Source organism: Phyllopteryx taeniolatus, chromosome 12, assembly GCF_024500385.1.
Source record: "Phyllopteryx taeniolatus isolate TA_2022b chromosome 12, UOR_Ptae_1.2, whole genome shotgun sequence".
Lineage (NCBI taxonomy): Eukaryota > Metazoa > Chordata > Actinopteri > Syngnathiformes > Syngnathidae > Phyllopteryx > Phyllopteryx taeniolatus.
In genome coordinates, this window is record NC_084513.1 from 11,074,851 (window position 1) to 11,094,153 (window position 19,303).

The following is a 19,303-nucleotide window of genomic DNA, read 5'->3' on the forward strand; positions in this document are numbered from 1 at the left end:
ATAATAGGTAAATACTATGTGTGGAGTTAAAAAAAAAAACAAAAAAAACACCACAAGTTGGTATTATAGTGGACCCCTGACGCCATTATAATTGGATTGGGGAAAAAAAACAAAAAACATTTTAACACTTTTTTGAACACTTGTGTAAGCACATTAATTCAGTTTTATTAATTTGTACTTATGTACCTTTTTTTATTATTCATTTGAGTTGTACAGGTTATAGGTCACATTAATGGAGGAATAAGCTTCTAAATTATTTATCTTGTTCTCATATTCCCCTAAAAAAAAAAATGCCATTTGACCAGGGTTGTGTAGACTTTTTATATGATTTTAGGTAGTATAAATACACTAGTTTTAAGACATCAGTGTTTTTAGACTAGCTATTTGTTGTAAAGAATCTTGCCAATTCAAATCTTCCTGTTCTATTGGCAGATAATTTTGCTTAAATTAGGTAATATACTGTATTCCTCATGTCCTTGCCTTTTTTCTATATTTTTAGCACAGTATTGGCAGTATACAACACATTCTAACGCATAAAACGTCTATTGACTCCCAGAGAATGTTATTCTTCATCCTGAAACAAAAAGGAAAACATTAAAACTTTTTTCATTTTTACACATCTCGTTAAAGTTGGACGTTGGCAATGATATTAAGCTAATCCAAATCAAAAGTACAGTATGTAACAGCCTTCATGTGTGCTTTCAAGAAGCGGGGCCTAATGTGTTGCTATGTAATGCTGGCGAGTCTGGGTGTGTGTCTGAGCATGAACTGTGGTTGGCAGCAGCTTTTGCATAATTTGTGTTTTATTGTTCTCCTGGCATTCTATAAACGGAAGGAAAGGATGTCAGAGAATGTGACTCTCCTTTCCCACATGCAAGAGCCTACAGTAAGTAATGTTGAAAGAGAAAAAAGTTTTCTAATCCAGAATACAGTGTCTGAAACAAATACTTGAAGAGAAAGTCACTTGCGGAGTTTGTTGTCTTTGTTAAGAGGTCACACAATTCGACATGGAGACATGCAGCATGCAGAACGTTCTCAAAGCTGGATTTTTATAAAGTCGTATCTTCCGATCAATACACATACTACAGACACTCACAGCCAGGTGGTCAAAAAAGAAAGACAGAGCTCTCAAAGGTGTGGGGTGGGGCATGGCGGCTGATTCAGGGGGTCCTTCCTCTCGTGGAAATGCATGCAGTCGGCTTCGCAACTCGACCTTTCGCAATTTTTCTTGAGCAGACTGGAGGCACTTCTTGTCTACTGTTTCTAATTAAACCAATTGTCGCAATTCACGATTAAAAATAGAAAAACACACTAAAACTAGTAATACAAGTTTCCATTACAGTAAGTGTAGAGTACTGTAAAAACAGAAAAAGGATTTTTAAAAAAAGAACAATATAACAGGGGCTCAAATGATTTACTTATTTTATTTAACCTTTATTTATTGCAATTAAAAACAAATTCTCATTTGCAACGCTGACCTGGCTGCAGACAGCAGAGTAAAATGAAGCAAATACAAATAAATACCGTACAACGAATGATAAACCAACAATATAACGGGGGAACACTATTCAGAGTTAAATGCAATCCTTGTACAAATCAAAATGATCAAAGATTTAGCTTAGTATGTTGTGAATGTAACACAGCTCTGGATTGACTTGGATTCCTTTTTAGTCCCATTAAGCAGCATCATGACTACCATCAAAAGAGAGAAAGACCGTCTGAAGGGTTTTCGGCTGCAGCCAATTCTCTTGTGTTTTGCTCCTCCACCAAGTAATCCTTTATCTTTTTTAGTGCGCTAAATGCAAGTAGCTCAGAGGACCTGAGTTTTAGTCTAAAAGTTGTGTTTTACCCTATTTGTCGGATGAAAGCTCACTTTCCTAAAATAGAAAAAAATGTATTTTCTCTTGTTATGTGCCATCCTTAAGCAGCATTAAACAAAACGTTTGGAAATTTGTGCTAGGTATTATTTTCTCTGTTGTAACTGGTCCAGTTAAGAAGCCAGTTTATTTCTCTTTTAGGTGATTCCCCATCCCCAAGGAAAATGCATTTGGGTAAAGAATAGCACAACAGACTAAAGCGGGGTCCACCAACAGATTGTTTAAATGTGAGAGACCCCACATATGACAAGGGAAAAATTGGTAAGTGTGTTCTTACGCTCCCCAAACCCTAAACCCTGTCTGTGGTAGTACCAAAACTGACCTGTAAGAAGCAGCACGGTGCAGAAAAAAGAAAGAGTAGCAGCAGTAGAAGCTAGGCTATCTGCTAGCTTATTTGGTAACGGCACAAGCTTCAGGTTGCGTCCTCGTTGGCCATTGTTGTGACCTCAGTGTTAACCACACACACAAGGATTTGTGATCATAAATATTCAACAGTCAGAACGAGTCAAGTCACTTGATTTTGAGTATCAGCCGATATCGACTCCGATACCGCGACATATGATTTCCTTCATACATTTACAGTAATTTAGAAGTGTGTGTATTAATTAAATGTATAATGACCAGTCCATGCAGCTGCGTAGTTGATGCTCGGCTGCGTGACTCCAGTCATCTACAAACAACACTATTACCTCGTTCAATGACAATCCTTGTCACAAAATAATTCAAGTCATGTTACTACTTGAAAGTAAGTAGTTTCAAGGCATCACGTTTGTTAACTTGGCTTTGCAGAATTACTTCGTAGTATCTGCTTTCTCTCTCCGAATTCGCCGTTTGGTTTTCATAGCTGCTTCCGGCACTGTCCGTCTCGCTTGCTGTACTGTGAGTGCGCGGGGAAACAGCACAATAAAGTAACACTTCAGTCTACAGCAATTCAACTGTTGTTATTTTCATCTTCAAATCCATATTTTACAGTGGGAAGAAAGGGGGGAAAAAAGAGGTCTTTTTGAGCCTGTTCCGATCAGCTGAAAATTACGTAATCAAATCTGATTTTTGATCGGATCAGGAGAACTCTATTGATCATGTTTAACATTTACGACTGTCAGCATTTTCCGAAGCGATCAGAAATGAATAAAAATCACTCTGAACACACCCCACACCACAAGATAATCGCAGGATAATCTTTAAGAGACATTCAATAATCGGCCCTTTGCTGACTTTAATTGTCAAGTTGCCAAGGTATTGGTATGTGTATACCCGGTTTAACAACCAACTTGTCACTGCTTCTGCCAAATTATTCAGTTTTATCAGCAACAAGGAACAAATTAGATATATTGGTAAGTACACAAATGGTCAGTAGTGAGTGGAAGAATCAGTAGATAAATGTCCCCGGCCTCTGTATAATGAAATTTACCACATGAATGAAACATTTTAGTGGACAAATTGAGTCTATCATATATGACAAATGCAATGAGAGTTTAATGCAGCATCTACCTCGCACTCATTTTCAGGTTGAATTGTCCTTTTTATGAGTCACTCTGCAGCGGCTCATAAACAATCGGTTTAAAAAGTGACAGTAAATTATAAGCTTTTATTTTGGCAGCTGTGTCTGTGATGTCATGGATTGAGTCCTTTTGTTTGTTTTTTTTCTCCATGTGAAATTGAAAAAGCATCCCCAAAACTAAATACTGGGTTGTAATGGAAGAGTGCCAAGCCTGTGATAAAAGCACCACCGTGTTTAATCATCTCCAAACATTAGTCCTTGCTTGGGCAATAATTTGCGGTCACTGCTAAAGATAACTGGTGTCCAACTCAAGGCACGGGAGCTCGATCCGGCCCGCCACATCGTTTCATGTGGCCACTAAAGCAAATCATGCAAGTCTACTTTATGATTCTGGCCAAAAACTGTAACTAAAATGTACATTGTCTTCACTTTTAGTAAACAGACACACCGCCGCTGGAGTGAAGTTTAAAAAAAAATGCTGATACACTTGCAGCCATTTATTGAACACAGTCAAACATACAAATACAAAAATAAAGTACATTTTCAAGGAGCATGGAGCAGACGTAAAGCATTTTTTTCCCTACGAGACAAGGCTATGGCCTGACTAACTGAAGCTCCTGCCCTCACTTCAACTTAGGTCTTGGGCACAAAATAGTGTGAAAGCAATATTTTTATGTTAGGCATGCCTGTGGCAAATAGGTGAGTTACTCAGCAAATAACAGAGGATATGTTCCAAAAAAGAAAATCTGGAATGCTGGAAAATGTGGGACTATGAAAATACAAGCGTTCAATTTAAAGTGTTATTGTGTTAAAAACGTAACCAAAAAATGTTTGTTTTCGGTAGGCTTGGATGGATTTATGGCATTTTAATGGGAAAAGTCATTTTGTGGCATCTTGGTACCAAGGAACTTTGTTGAAGTGAGTTGAAGCGCTTCATGTGGTGCTTTGCTTCTATCTTGTGGCTTCTATAGGCGATTGGAAATCTTTTAGGGGGGTCTCAATTTCTGCTTTTGGTGGCAGTTCACTGTACAGTGTGTGTGGCTTTCTGCTTTATACTGTATTGTCTTTTATTATGTTTTTATATTTATACCTTATAACTACAGATAGACCCATATGTTTTTATCTTTTTTCAGCTACGATACCAATACCGGTTATTAGTAGTCAAGGAGGCCGACATATCGGTATATGTGAAGCTGATATTCATTTGCTGTAACGGGAAAAATATTGGCATCAACATTTTAATAAGACAAACTCCACCAATTAGTTTAAATGCCTTTAAGCATATATTTATTAAACAGGTTTTCAGCTTTGCAACATGTTTTAAAATTCCAACAAAAAGTGCAGGGAGCTCCCAGGCTCAGCAGCATGTCTTAAATGAAAACCTAAACAAATAAATATAGCTCCCTAAAGTTTTCCAAAATTTCCATATAACTGAAACGTTAATCTTTCACTTACCTTTGGTTAAAGTTCAAACAAAAACAAAAAGTACAGTGATTTCCCAGGGTAAGCAGCATCTCTTATAAAGTAAACTGAAAATGTAAATAAATAAATACAAAAATAGTTCCCTGAAGTTTGCCTCATTTTAACTTGATCTCTTAATGGTTTTTGAAAAAAGGCCGAATATCGGCGCTGATAATTGGCCCGGCCAGGTGAAACCATAACTGCAATGGTGGCCCTTGTAAAAAAAAAAACGACCGTGACACTCCTGTCTAGAGTGAATTTTTATGGAGGTAATATGACATCATTTCATCTTGTGTTTGTGCCGCTTGACAGGGATGACGTGCCAAGCGAGGACGTCCTACACCGAGGACGAGGTTCTGTGGGGACACCGCTTCTTCCCGGTCATCTCCTTGGAGGAAGGCTTCTTCAAGGTGGACTACTCCCAGTTCCACGCCACCTTCGAGGTGCCCACCCCGCCGTACAGCGTGAAGGAGCAGGAGGAGGCCCTGCTGCTCTCCTCACCCCTGATGGCGCCGTCCCTGTGCAACAGCGGGGAGAAGAACAGCTCCCTGGACTGCCTGGAGACCCTGGAGGACAATGACAGCACCACCAAGCTGCCCGCCAAGCTCCAGAAGATCACGGGACGTGACGGCCTACCCAAAAAGCTGCTGAGGATGAGCTCCACCACCTCGGAGATGACTTACAGTTTCGGAGACCTGCCCATGAAGCTGCAGCGAATCAGCTCCGTGCCCGGCGTGTCCGACGACAAGCAGGGCGGGAAGGCCTCCAAAATGAGCACAGAGCCCATCAGCAAGTCGGTGGCGGACTTACCCCCCAAGCTGCAGCGGCTGGCCGGGGGAGGCAGGATGGACGGACACCTGCCGCCCAAACTCAGAAAGATGAATTCAGATCGCTTTACATAAGGAAGACACCCGTCTTTAAACTTTCCTTGTGCTATTCCTGATTTATGAATTGACAACATTCTTCTCAATATGTGCACAAATACAATCTGCGTATAAATTCCTTCTTTCCATTTTCAACTGGCAATTTAAAAAGTGACTCATTATTTTGTGGTTTGTTTTTAAATCTAGCTTTATCCCAAAAAAAGAAAAAGACCCAAAAAAAATTCACTTTTTTTCATGATTCACTTTTAGGCTCAGATAAAATGCACAAATGGGTCACAGGACTGAATTTGATTCTAATACAGTGGTGCCTTCAGATAATGTACGAGTGACTCGACTTTAGAGTTTTTCAAGATATGAGCCATCATTTAGCCAAATTTGTTTCAAATTCTGTTTAAATATGTATGTTTTTTGTTTTGTTTTTTTCTGGGAAGGCTGGAACCCATTCATGCCAATTCACGTCCAGTTTACACAAATTAATTTTTGGAGCCTATTATTCATAGAAAACCTTGCCTTATTCACGTTTTTATGAAGTATACAGTAAGTCTGAATATTTTTTTCATGGCAAGATACTGTCCACAGTGTGTTTCTAAGTATGTGAAATGCCATGAGCCTCTTCCCAAGTCTTTTGGAATGACGGTTTGTGGTATGTTGATAGTTTGAAGTTTACTTTTAAAAATAGGCAATTCTAATCACTTTTGGGGAAACCTCTGCCATTTGCAGATTTTTGCTATTCTCAGTCAAACTCTGCCTTGGTTTTTGTTGAACACTTAGGCCTAGTACTTTATTTTAACCGTGGTTATTATGGTGGGATTTGGAGAGCTATTTTTTGAGGTTACATTTGGTGAAAAGTGTTTGAGAACCACTGCTATAAACAATACACAATTGTCCAGGTTATAATATGCAAGTTGTCTTATTGTGGCGGCTAACACGCTCACATAGAGTGTACCACTGAACATATGGATGACGCAAACCAAACCAATTAAATATTAAAATCAAACTCAGTCAGTGGCCTGTTTTTCAAGTATTTTTGATCTGAGCCTAAAATTGAATTTGGAAAAATGCTTACCTTTCTTTTTGTTAAATAACAAATAACACAATAATGAGTGACTTTTTCCTTTTTTTAATGATTTACTTTTGATTGGCAGTTGAAAATGAAAAGAGCGAATGATACACAGATTCGATGTAGTGGAGCACATCTTGTTCCGGATGTATGGTGTGTACATGCAACGATGAGAGACCTCGGACTCTTTAGGACAGTGTACAATTAGCACAATCAGGCATGTAAGAAAACAGCGCATGTAGAACTGAATCTCAATAACTCCTGGCATGTTATCTTTATTTATTAAAAAAAAAAAATCCATTAATGAATCTACAGAGAGTGGAAAATTGCACAAAGCCATACAATTTAAAACCAACATGTCATGATTCTAGTTTGTGGCGACGAGCGGCACATAACATTTGTTCCTTGAGTTTCTTGCTTTTGTTGTTTAATGTAAAGTTGTGACGATGTTCTGTTGATTGCATGCTCCTTTTATTGACTATACAAAAGGTAATAGACAAAGATGTTTTAGCCTTAAACTATATTACCTTGTTTCCATCTTCATGTTCGTTCACTGTATTTCTTTGCTCTTTCATAGGCGTGCTATTTTGCCATGTGCCATTTTTAATGACTCTGTTTGTTGCACAAACATGATGGATATTTTGTTCAACGATGCCTTCGACACTGCATCTCATGTCCCACCTGAAATGGGCACAAAAAGCTACGCAATTTCCACATGTTTATTAAAGTCACGTTTCAGTTCAAAGGGTCTCTCCCTCTACTTGATAAGCACAACGCAATCACTCGTTGAGGCGAGCTCATATCAATTAGCATTTAAGTATGGAAAGCCGTTTGAGCATTCATTTTATATCCATCTTAAGGTCCATGCACTAGTGCGTTCTTTGTCCTCACTAGTAAGACAATTCTGTAGAACGACTGTGTCTTTCTGGTCAAGTTTTTTTTTTACGACTAGGGCCAGTTTTAACCTACTCTGACCCAATTAAATCTTAATAGTAACCGATGTTGCTACACTAGTAATACTTCAAGGCCCAACTACAGTAGCAGGCATGTGTTATGTACTAGCAGCCTCCTGGACCCTACCAGTTGCACCAAAATGCCCACTGGTTGTTTTGCCTCACTGGTAATATGTAGTTCTACTACTAAAATGTCAAAGTTGTCCTAGTATGTAGAAATGTCATACTGTAGTAGAAGGCAGTAGTGGAAAACTTTACTTGTAAGATGCAGTAGCTTAATTGTCTTACTAGTGAGGGCAAACGGCATACTCGTACCTGGACCTAAATGCTCATAGCCATTTATTTTCTATCCACCTTGTGGTCTATGCACTACTATTCTCTTTCTCCTCACGAGTAGGACAACTTTGGCATATTAGTAGGATGAGTGCACAGTTTTGCTACACTAGTAACATGTAGTTGATTGACTAGCATGGAAAAATTGTCCTAGTTATGTGCAGAAATGTCATACAGTAGTGGAAGGCATTAGTGGAAAAAGAATGTTACTAGTAAGACAGTTGTTCTACTATTGCACTTGATTGTCTTACTAGTGAGGACCAAGAGTGTACTAGTACATGCACCTAAATGCTTATAAAGCCATTTGATGATTTAGTTGATATATTCAATAACCAGCTTAAGGTCCATGGCATACCAGAACTCTCTTTGTCCTCACTAGTAAGACAATTCCGTGCACTAGTAGAACAACTGTGTCATGCTAGTAACACTTTTCTTAAGCTTTATGTAATGGATATCGAGTCAATGCTCAAACCATTTATGGAAAGCTATGTGAGCATTTATTCTATATCTTTGATAGCCAGTTTAAGCTTAAGGTCCATGAACTAGTAAGCTCTTTGTACTCACTGGTAGGACAACATTGGCATACTAGTCGGACAACTACATGTTACTAATGAGGCAAAGCTGTGCAGTAGTTGACAACTGTGTGCTACTGGTGACATTATAAAATTCTACTTGTTAACATCTAGCACATCACTAGTAGTAATAGTAGCTTGCAGATATCAACAAGTAACAATTTTTCCTGCTGGTGAGCAGAAATGTCATACAGTAGTGGAATATAATAGTGGAAGAATTATTACTGATAAGACAGTCGTTCTATCACTGTCCTGAATCGTGCTACTATTGAGGACAAAGAGTCTACTAGTACATGGGCCATAAGATAAATATCAAGGATATGGAATAAATGCTTAAATGGCTTTCACTATTTTTGGGTATTTTGTCAAATAAGACAGTCAGTAGATCAGTTACCTTGCTGTTCCGCCCGGTGATACAACGGTCGATCTTCATGGTCACACACGAGTTCCAGTGAGAAGCTAGTGCAGCAGTCTCCTTGATGAAAGCAATAATACCAAACCCATAATCTCTATGAAGTCACAGCCCCATTTTCATTGTTGACTGAACCCATCACATTATGATTTGGTTCACAATGCATTCCAATCGTTGTATATTACCCAATCTCTTCAGGAATAAAGATCTAACAGCATTGTTTTAGCACTCTTTTGACTGCATGCTACTTGTATGTTCACGTCAATAACCTCCAATGGCATTACACCTGACAAGCTGCCGGTTACCGAGGGAACACTCCGTCGCTCGCTCCCTCTATCCTTCTCTCTGTCCCGTTTTATTTATCTGACAATCACCGCTATTCTCCACTCCCAGGCGGTTGGTCGCCTGCTTATTTCTGTTTCTTTTTTCTTACAGATTTTATTAATTTTAATTTTTTTTCTGTTAATTAGTATCAAATCTCCATTCATTTTTTTTGTATCCCCTTCAAATCACGGTTTGTTTGCACAAAGCGGTGGTTGTAAAACACATAAAATTGTTTTGATCTGTTCTCAGTACTAACTTTTTAAAATTATATTTCTAATATTTTTTCTTTCCACAGCCAGCAGTGGGAGATTCCACCTCTTATATTAAAATGTGATTCTTCTTTCATGGTCAGCACAGTCTTAAAAGCAAATATGCATCATTCATTTGCTCCGTTGGAGTGCAGTAAGCCATTAAACGTTTCTTTAAATGGTGTAATCCTCCAGAAAACATTAAAGAACATGTCAAATTGAGTGCATAAGGAAACACACATCACCCAAATTGAATGATCAATCCAGTAAATGACAAGGAATTAAAATGATAGTCTTAATGACTTTCAATCGGCCGAAAGTGTCTTTGATAAAGCCACAAGGTGCAATTTGATGTGAACAGTAAATTATGGGTCTATTTAAAGAGCTGAAGTTTGACTTTACAAAGTCAGACAAAAGTCGCCACCTTTGGTAATCTTCATAACATTTGCATTAAAACAGCTAAAATTAAAAAGGAATTGAGGTGGACAAAAATGGTCAGCAAAGACCAAAATGGTTAAACATACAGTATTGTATGAAGTGCAAACGCTGTAGCGTCTTATATAACCAACCCCCACCCTTTTTTTTTTTTTTTTTTTTTTCGAATGAACCTTTTTTTTATAGCATTAATACGATATTGTAAGTAGCAGGGTATATACGTTTAGCATGATGACAGAAAAACTATATTGTCACTTACTTTCACTTTGGGCTTAACCCTGTTCAGAGGTGGCCACAGCGAATGATTCACTTCCATCTCTCACTGCCCTCTGCATATTCTGCAGTAACACCAGGTACCATTCGGACAGATGTGGTGCCAACGCATTTGACAGCTTTTTTGTTATCATATTGTGGTGCCCGTGGCTCGCCAATTGACACTGGCAAAATTGCAACCTAGGAAGAAGTTTGTCTCTCCCTTACAGAGGAAGGAAACAAGTTTGATAAACATGGATTCAATTACGCTAGTGTGAAAGCCCCCAAATAAATCAATTCTGGGAATTGCAAATACAGTACACAAGCTAGATAATATGATCATACCAGCTTCTACTCTTCGGGGAAAAGCAGGTTTAAGGAAACTGAAGATTTGTATTAAAGCCACTTTGATCATATTTAAGACCTTTCATTCATTTCATGTGATCATTAGGAGTAGGCGATATGAGCATAGTATTATATCAGTATGAAAAAAAACGACCTTATCTATACTCCACAAAATGAAACATTGCCTGTTTTACTGGCGCTGCTCTTCTCGCCTCCCCTCCTGTTTGGAGAGGGGGCTAGCTGTCGATGAGCGAAGTGAGGCTGTCGCTGTAAGGATTCTGCATCGACCGGCTGGGACAAGACCTAAGGAGGACCACTGCCTCGTAGCGGTCTACCTGCGGCGCTTCATTTCATTAAATGAACTTTCATGCTTTTTAAATTACCACCTTACAGCATCGTATCATGTGATACATTTTGCCCACTCTGCATCCATTGCTGCCTGGTCATCCTGGAAGGCATATTCGTCCATCTGTGATCCCTTCTTAAGGTTTCTTCGGCCCCCCTTAAAGGGGTTTCTGTGAGTTTTTCCTTGTCCAGATGAGGGACTGGGGGGTCTTGATCAGGGGATGTCATTGATTTTTGTGCACTGTGGGCCTGTGAAGCACTTTGAGACTCTTGTGATTCACGGCTACATAAATACAGTAAAGTTGACTGTTATTTTTTGGTTGTCAGAGGGTTTGACACCATTTGACATCAACGTGCTATTTTTAAGATTTAAGATCTTTAAGACCCTGTAACAACAAATGACTTTAAAGATAATTAATTCAGGAAAATCTCATTTCAGACATTTCCGCGAAAACCCCTGATTTAGGGGTCGGTCTTGGAATTTTCATTCAATGTCTTGCTCATTAAGAGATCAAGCCCAACCCTTGATTAATAAATTATGAAGATTCTTTATTTAATTTTCAATAAATTTTACATCCATGATTGCCTCACACATCTGAGGTATGGGCTTTGAATCTGGTCTTCCGGCTTCCTCCCACATACCAAAAACATGCATGTTAGGTTCCTCAACGACTCTAAATTGTTCATCCGTATGAATTTGCGCTTGAATGGTTTGTCTATATCTGGCCTGCAATTTGCTGGTGGTCAGTCCAGGGTGTACACCCTCTCTCACCCAGCAGGGATAGACTCCAGCTCACCCAGAACCCATTAGAGGACAAGCGGTTTGTAAATGGTTGATTGATTGATACACCAAAGCGTCTTTCCAACTGTACACAGATGCATCCCAGAAAAGATGAAATTCTGTGATCCACACTATCCACTCCACACGTCCCTGCCAACTGATCCTGAATAATGTGTTCCAGTAGATAACTAGACAACAACATCCTGTTTCAAATCTCAGGGAGAGGCACGATCCTCAATGGACCTTTCGTTAAATAGTATTCCGTTTTTTATCGTATTTACAGGCCACGCAGAAGGCTGCGTCTGTTTGTGATCTATTTCTGAAGTGTGCCAGATTAAAGCTTCTGCGCCAGTGTCATTGCCAGAGAGATTTTCCTCTGGCACTTTCATTGTTTTGATCCAAACCTGTGAAATCACCGCTGCTGCTCATAATTCACAATGCACTTTCTCTCTGTCACACATAGGGAACCAATAATAACACTATTTTTTTTAAGCCTACGGAGATAAAATCAGAGCCTCGAAAAGAAGCACCAGCAGTTGATTCTGTATTTTAACCTAATGTTCATACGCCTGTTTTTGGAGTCCCACAAACAAACCCACGGGAACAATCAGACTAGCAAAGCGAATGTCAGCAAAGTGGGGTGTTATTCCCTTTATGCCCCATCTAGATCAACACTTGCTCTCCTAGAATACACTTGGTCTTTATCACCAAGGACATCTTTGCTCAGACGTCCCTCTGGTTCCTTTGTCACTGTGGCAGCCAGATGTCTAGTACTGCACCTAAAAAGAACAGGCAGGACTGGAATGCAGCGTTGAACTAATTGACGCACATAGCGATTACAAAAGACGTGAGCACCTCTGAAGTTGTAGAGAGCCGCTCGGAGATTGCGAGATGTTCTGATGATCTTCGTTGGCAGCTTTTATGACAAACAACATCTGAACAGAAACATGCCCAGACTTGCTGATCATGGCGAACAAATGGAAATCTATTCTTGCAGTGACTCACTACATTTTCTCTTCCAGATTGTGAAGACATCTCATTTAACACTTCCTTCAGGTCACCCCCAAAGATTTTCTTTTGGATTTACCAAGGCTATTAAAGGGGGCATATTTTTCCAATTTTTCTATGTTCAAATGCCAGGTTTATGTGATATAAAAGAAATTGTCAAACATCCCTTCAAGCAATATGGCCAAAAGGTCCAACCTTGGTTGTCCTGTCCTATCTTGTCATGTCCTTCCCTGTAAACCTATTCCCCCATACAACACTCACGTCTAATGTGTCATTGTTCTAGATATATAAGGATTTACTTTTCTCATCTTGTTTACAGTTAGTGCTTTGTCTTTTGTCTTCTTTTCTCACTCCCCTCTAGAAACTTTGTTCTGTTCGACTTATCGACTCTGATTCTCAATAAATATCCATTATAATACTAAGAAACCACAGCGCCATCTTAAAAACTCCACTGTGACACAATAAAACATAAAAGGGATACAGATCCTCCATTCTGCTTGACCAAACAGCCAAACAGAACCAAAAAAAAACCATGTGTTTGAATGTGATTGGTTAATTCTGAACACAGCCACATCCCAGTGAAAAGGGGTGTGCACAATTTTGCAACCATTTCAGTTTTTATTTTATTTTATTAATTCCGCTCTTGAAAATATTTATTTGTACAGGTCATATTAATGGTGGATCTTATATCACAAAAACCTGGTGTTTGAATAGGGGTGTGCAGACTTTTAATATCCAGCGTAGGTCCAAGCTCTGGCCAAAGCTTAAATTTTATCATGTTCTTCAATGAACCTAACGTGCATGTTTTGGGAAAACTCCACACAGGAAGTTGAGATTCAAACCCAGAACCAAAGAACTGTGATGTGCTTACAGCAATTCTGGTTACCACATATCCACCGTGCAGGCCCAATATTAAAACATTTTTTTGTGGAAAATAAGACTTAATTACAGTACAGTAAGACTCAAAAACATATGAATTCAGTGTAGTACTTTTCTAGATTTTTGAATAGAATAAAAATCCTTTATTGTCATTATATGGTGCAGATGCAATGCAATTCGAGTGAAATAATCAAAATATGAAAAATTAAATATGGTATAATATAAAAGTATACTAAACAAGGCAAGTCATGCAGGGCACATGGCACACGTTATGTACATTAGCAACAGTCTCAGGAATTAAAAAATGTAGCTGCTAGGTGGAATACGTTGTTAGACGTTTTTCTGATTTATTCTTGAAAAATACAAATTCTTTTGACTTTTTTTCTCATAATGTAATTTAATTTAATTTATTTTTCTGTCATTTCTGTACGGCCCTGATTACTTTGTGCTATTATCTTTTCAACTTCAGAAGGGATTTATAGCAATGGCAACATTTTAATTTTCAATTTTTTTCAAATAAAGTTTCATCCAAACATTTAAAGCACCTCTTCTGGACACAATCTGAAGTGGCAAAAAAGATTTTTCCTAATTGACCCAATCATCAGCATGTGTGGGCCTATTTTACAAAATGAAATGGAAGTATGTCCATTCCATTAAAGTGTAGTGGGTACCTTCATCTGTCTAATGTGAAAATCTGTGTTAATGGTTTCCACTCAAGCGTTTGCAGACCTCAGACAAAGTAATGATTGGAATTAGTGGGGGGTCAACTTTGTTATAATAAATTGAAATGACATGACATTTGTCTTTTATCGGTCATTGTGCTTCGGACTTCATTTTGTTCTGTTGGAATGAGAAGAAATTTCTTCAAACATCTTTAAACTCATTCAAGTCTTAGATAAAGAATCCTATTTATCATAACTGGGCAAAAAGTCAATTAACTAAAAAAACAGTGTGTTCTAGCAGCATCTGTATCATTCAGTCATTCTTTGTCTTGAATATCAATGAGTGAGTCAAGTAATTCTTGCTCTAAGGGCGCATTAAAATTATAAAAGTGAACACCAGAGGCAAGTACGTAGCATTCTTGTTCAATTCCATCCTGACTTGTTTTATATTCAAGCACTACTTTGGTACTTTATCCATCGACTCCTCTCCTGTCAAAGGTGATTATTTCCCTTTGTTGTATTGTAGAAACTCGCATATTATATTATTCTGTCAGGATGAAGCCTGTTACATTATCCATGGACACTTGTTGAAGCGTCAGTCACGCTGATAAGAAAAAAAAAAAAAAAAGAATGTAGCTATTTTTTTATGTTGTGATCTCTCTTAAATTGGTGGAATCCGCTTTTTAAAGGTCCCGTGTGCTCTGTTTGACTACAAACTGGGATGAGGAATTTTCTGTGGCGGCTTATAGGAAATGTCTGCACCATAAAACAAATATGGAAACGCCTTCTGTCTTTGTCTGGTTGTTGAGTCAGGTGCTACGTTTAGAAAGCTGCAAACTCCCCCTTCAATTTACAAGACAGAAAAAACTTTTAATAACATCTGTGTAATTATTTTGTCAAAATACCCCCAAAATCTGTTGATACAAGTTAGCCACAATATCGCCCTTCCAATGTATTGCTGAGCAGGTAGCAAGTCCAGATTTTGCTGCCATGATGACCAGGGATACAACCGGGGTATTGCAATTAGATCTGCTTTTATTTGCGGGAGCAGAGTCCCAAGTCCATTCATCTGTCTTCTTCCGCTTATCCTAGGTCAGGTTGCAGGGGCAGCATCGTAAGCAGGGAAACTCTCTTCTCTCCTGCCACTTTGTCCAGCTCTTTCGGGGGGATCCAAAGGCGTTCCCAAGCCAGCGGGGCAACATAGTTCCTCCAGCGTCTCCTGAGCCTCCTCCCGTTGGGACATGCCTGGAACACCTCACCAGGGAGGCGTCCAGGAGGCATCCTAATCAGATGCCCAAGGCACCTCATCTGGCTGCTCTCAATGCGAAGGCGCAGCAGCTCGACTCTGAGCCTATCTCGGATGACTGAGCTTCTCACCCTATCTCTAAGGGAGAGCGCGGACACGCTGCGCGGGAAACTAATTTCGGCCGCTTGTATGGTGTTTCGGTCACGACCCACAGCTTGTGATCATAGGTGAGGGTTGGAATGTAGATCGACCAGTAAATCGTCCTTCTTCATCACGGCAGACTGATACAAAGTCTGCATCGCTGCAGACCCTGCACCGATCAACCTGTAGATCTCCCGCTCCATTCTTTCCTCACTCGTGAGTAAAACCCAAGATACTTGATCTCATCCACCTGGGACAGAATCTCTTCCTCGACCTGGACGCCACCCTTTTCCAAGCGAGGACCATAGCCTCAGACTGGAGGTATTGATTTTCATCCCAACTGCTTCAAACTTGGCTGCAAACCGCTCCAGCAAGAGTTGAAGATTGCGGCTTGATGAAGCCAACAGAACCACATCATCTGCAAAATGCAAAGACGTAATACTGACATCATCAAACTGGACCCACTCATCACCTTGACTGAGCCTAGAATTTCTGTGTATAAACGTTATGTGGTGCATCGACACATCACCAAACACAAATAACCCCCATGTGGACAACTTAATTGAGTATCAAGTGTGGCTTAGCAGAAGCTAATGCTAATCTGTGAATCTAGCAAAACTCAATGCAGCTCTGCTTACCTTTTGGCTTTGACACGATAGCAACTGCGTCTCACCTGTGGGAGATGTGAGTGTTTATGCATGTCAGTGCCTCTGCATCATATAGTGTTTCAAAACGTGTCGTCCGGTGGCTGGACTCCGGCTGCCATTTGAAAGTGGTTCTGGATCTTCACCCAGTTGAGCTGGGGTGCTTTTTATGTAAATTACCCTATTTTTATGAAACAGTGGAAGATCTAATTGGTTGCTTATATATATATATATATATATATATATATATATATATATATATATATATATATATATATATATATATATACAGTGGGTACGGAAAGTATTAAGACCCCCTTAAATGTTTCACTCTTTGTTATATTACAGCCATTTGTCCAAATAATTTAAGTTATTTTTCCCCCTCATTAATGTACACACAGCACCCCATATTCACAGAAAAAAATTGAACTGTTGAAATTTCTGCTGATTTATTAAAAAGGAAAAACCGAAATATCACACAGCCATAAGTATTCAGACCCTTTGCTCAGTATTTAGTAGAAGCACCCTTTTGAGCCATAAGTCTTTTTGGGAAAGATGCAACAGATTTTTCACACCTGAATTTGGGGATCCTCTGGCATTCCTCCTTGCAGGTCCTCCCCAGTTCTGTCAGGTTGAATGGTGAACGTTGGTGGACAGCCATTTTCAGGTCTCTCCAGAGATGCTTAATTGGGTTTAAGTCAGAACTCTGGCTGGGTTATTCAAGAACAGTCACAGAGTTGTTCTCAAGCCACTCCTTCGTTATTTTAGCTGTGTGCTGAGGGTCATTGTCTTGTTGGAAGGTGAACCTTCGGCCCAGCCGGAGGTCCTGAGCACTCTGGAGAAGGTTTTCGTCCAGGATATCGCTGTACTTGGCCGCATTGATCTTTCCTTCGATTGCAACAAGTCGTCCTGTCCCTGAAGCTGAAAAACACCCCCACAGCATGATGCTTCCACCACCATTATGAACTGTTGGGAGTGTATTGGACAGGTGATGAACAGTGCCTGGTTTTCTACACACATACCGCTTAGCATTAAGGCCAAAAAGTTCTATCTTGGTCTCATCAGACCAGAAAATCTTATTTCTCACAATCTTGGAGTCCTTCAGGTGTTTTTTGAGCAAACTCCATGCGGGCTTTCATGTGTCTTGCACTGAGGAGAGGCTTCCGTCGGGCCACTCTGCCATAAAGCCCCGACTGGTTGACTTTGATGGTTGACTTTCTAGAATCCCGACTGCATCCCTGGAGCTCATCCACAGTGATCTTTGGGTTCTTCTTTATCTCTCTCACCAGGGTTCTTCTCCCCCGATTGCTCAGTTTGGCCAGACGGCCAGCACTAGGAAGGGTTCTGGTCGTCCCAAATGTCTTCCATTTAAGGATTATGGAGGGCACTGTGCTTTTAGAAACCTTAAGTGCAGCAGACATTTTTTTGTAACCTTGGCCAGATCTGTGCCTCGCCACAATTTTTTCTTTGACAAAGTCTTCTGGCAATTTAGAGCAGTTTGAAATGACTAATAGAGCAATAGTCTGGTACAGTGACCATTGCGCAAATGCCACAGAGACTTCAAGAAATTTAAGCAGTTTAAAGTGACTAGTACTGCCATAATCTGGAAAAGTGTCAATAGTGCAAATGGTGCAGATACTTCTCAAGCACATGAGTGGCCAGTATTGGTCAACAACAGATATGCAAAATTGAGTGCACGAATAATGTATAATTGGCCCGACAGAGATGTGACAACAATCTCAAAACAAAATTAGCAGCACGTTACAATGGAATTGTACGTTAACTGTTTAAGAAGTTAATGACAAGAGGAAAGAAACTGTTGGAATATCTGATAGTTTTAGTTTGCATTGTTCGATAGCACCTACCTGAGGGAAGGAGCTGGAAGAGGTGGTGACCAGGATGTGGAGGGTCCAACAGGATTTTGCATGCTCTTGTCTTAGTTCTGGCAGCATGCAAGTCCTCAAGGGTGGGTAGGGGGCTACCGATTTTGATTGTCCGTTGCAGTCGGAGTTTGTCCTTTTTTGTGGCAGCACCAAACCAGATTGTGATGGATGAACACAGGACTGATTCGATGACTGCTGTGTAGAACTGCCTTAACAGCTCCTCTGGCAGGCCGTGCTTCCTCAGAAGCCGCAGGAAGTACATCCTCTGCTGGGCCTTTTTGAGGATGAAGTTGTTGTTGGTCTCCCACTTCAGGTTCTGAGCGACCTATAATATCCATCCATCCATCCATTTTCTGAGCCACTTCTCCTCACCAGGGTCGCAGGCGTGCTGGAGCCTATCCCAGCTATCATCGGGCAGGAGGCGGGGTACACCCTGAACTGGTTGCCAGCCAATTGCAGGGCACGTACAAACAAACAACCATTCGCACTCACATTCACACCTACGGGCAATTTAGAGTCCCCAATTAATGCATGTTTTTGGGATGTGGGGGGAAACCGGAGTGCCTGGAGAAAACCCACGTAGGCACGGGGAGAACATGCAAACTCCAAACAGGCGAGGCCGGGGATTGAACCCCGCTCCTCAGAACTGTGAGGCTGACGTTCTAACCAGTCGGCCACCGTGCCGCCCACTTTAATATATTCTGTGATAATATTTTTATGCTGTATAAAAATATTTGGGCTGCACAGTGGAAAAACTGGTTAGCACATCTGCCTCACAGTCCTTAGGACCCAGGTTAAAATCCCGGCCTCAGCTCTGTGGAGTTTGCATGTTCTCCCCGTGTCTGTGTGGGTTTTCTCCGGGTACTCCGGTTTTCCTCCCACATTCCAAAAAACATGCACGGTAGGTTAAATGAAAACTCTAAATTGCCCGTAGGTGTGAATGTTCGTGGGAATGCTTGTTTGTCCATATGTGCCTTGCGATTGACTGCCGACCAGTTCAGGATGTACCCCGCCTCTCGCCCAGAGTCAGCAGGGATAGGCTCCAGCACGCCCGTGA

General features: G+C 40.2%; 1 protein-coding gene across 1 annotated transcript in view; it reads left to right on the top strand.

Moving 5' to 3' along the window:
* kcnj3a (potassium inwardly rectifying channel subfamily J member 3a) overlaps nucleotides 1-9,260 on the top strand; it is a 47,153-nt gene extending 37,893 nt beyond the window's left edge. The window contains exon 4 of the mRNA XM_061793024.1: nucleotides 5,152-9,260. Coding sequence (XP_061649008.1) covers nucleotides 5,152-5,741 — 590 coding nt within the window. The 3' untranslated portion in view covers nucleotides 5,742-9,260. The remainder of the gene's footprint in view (nucleotides 1-5,151) is intronic.
* Nucleotides 9,261-19,303: the final 10,043 nt, after the last annotated feature.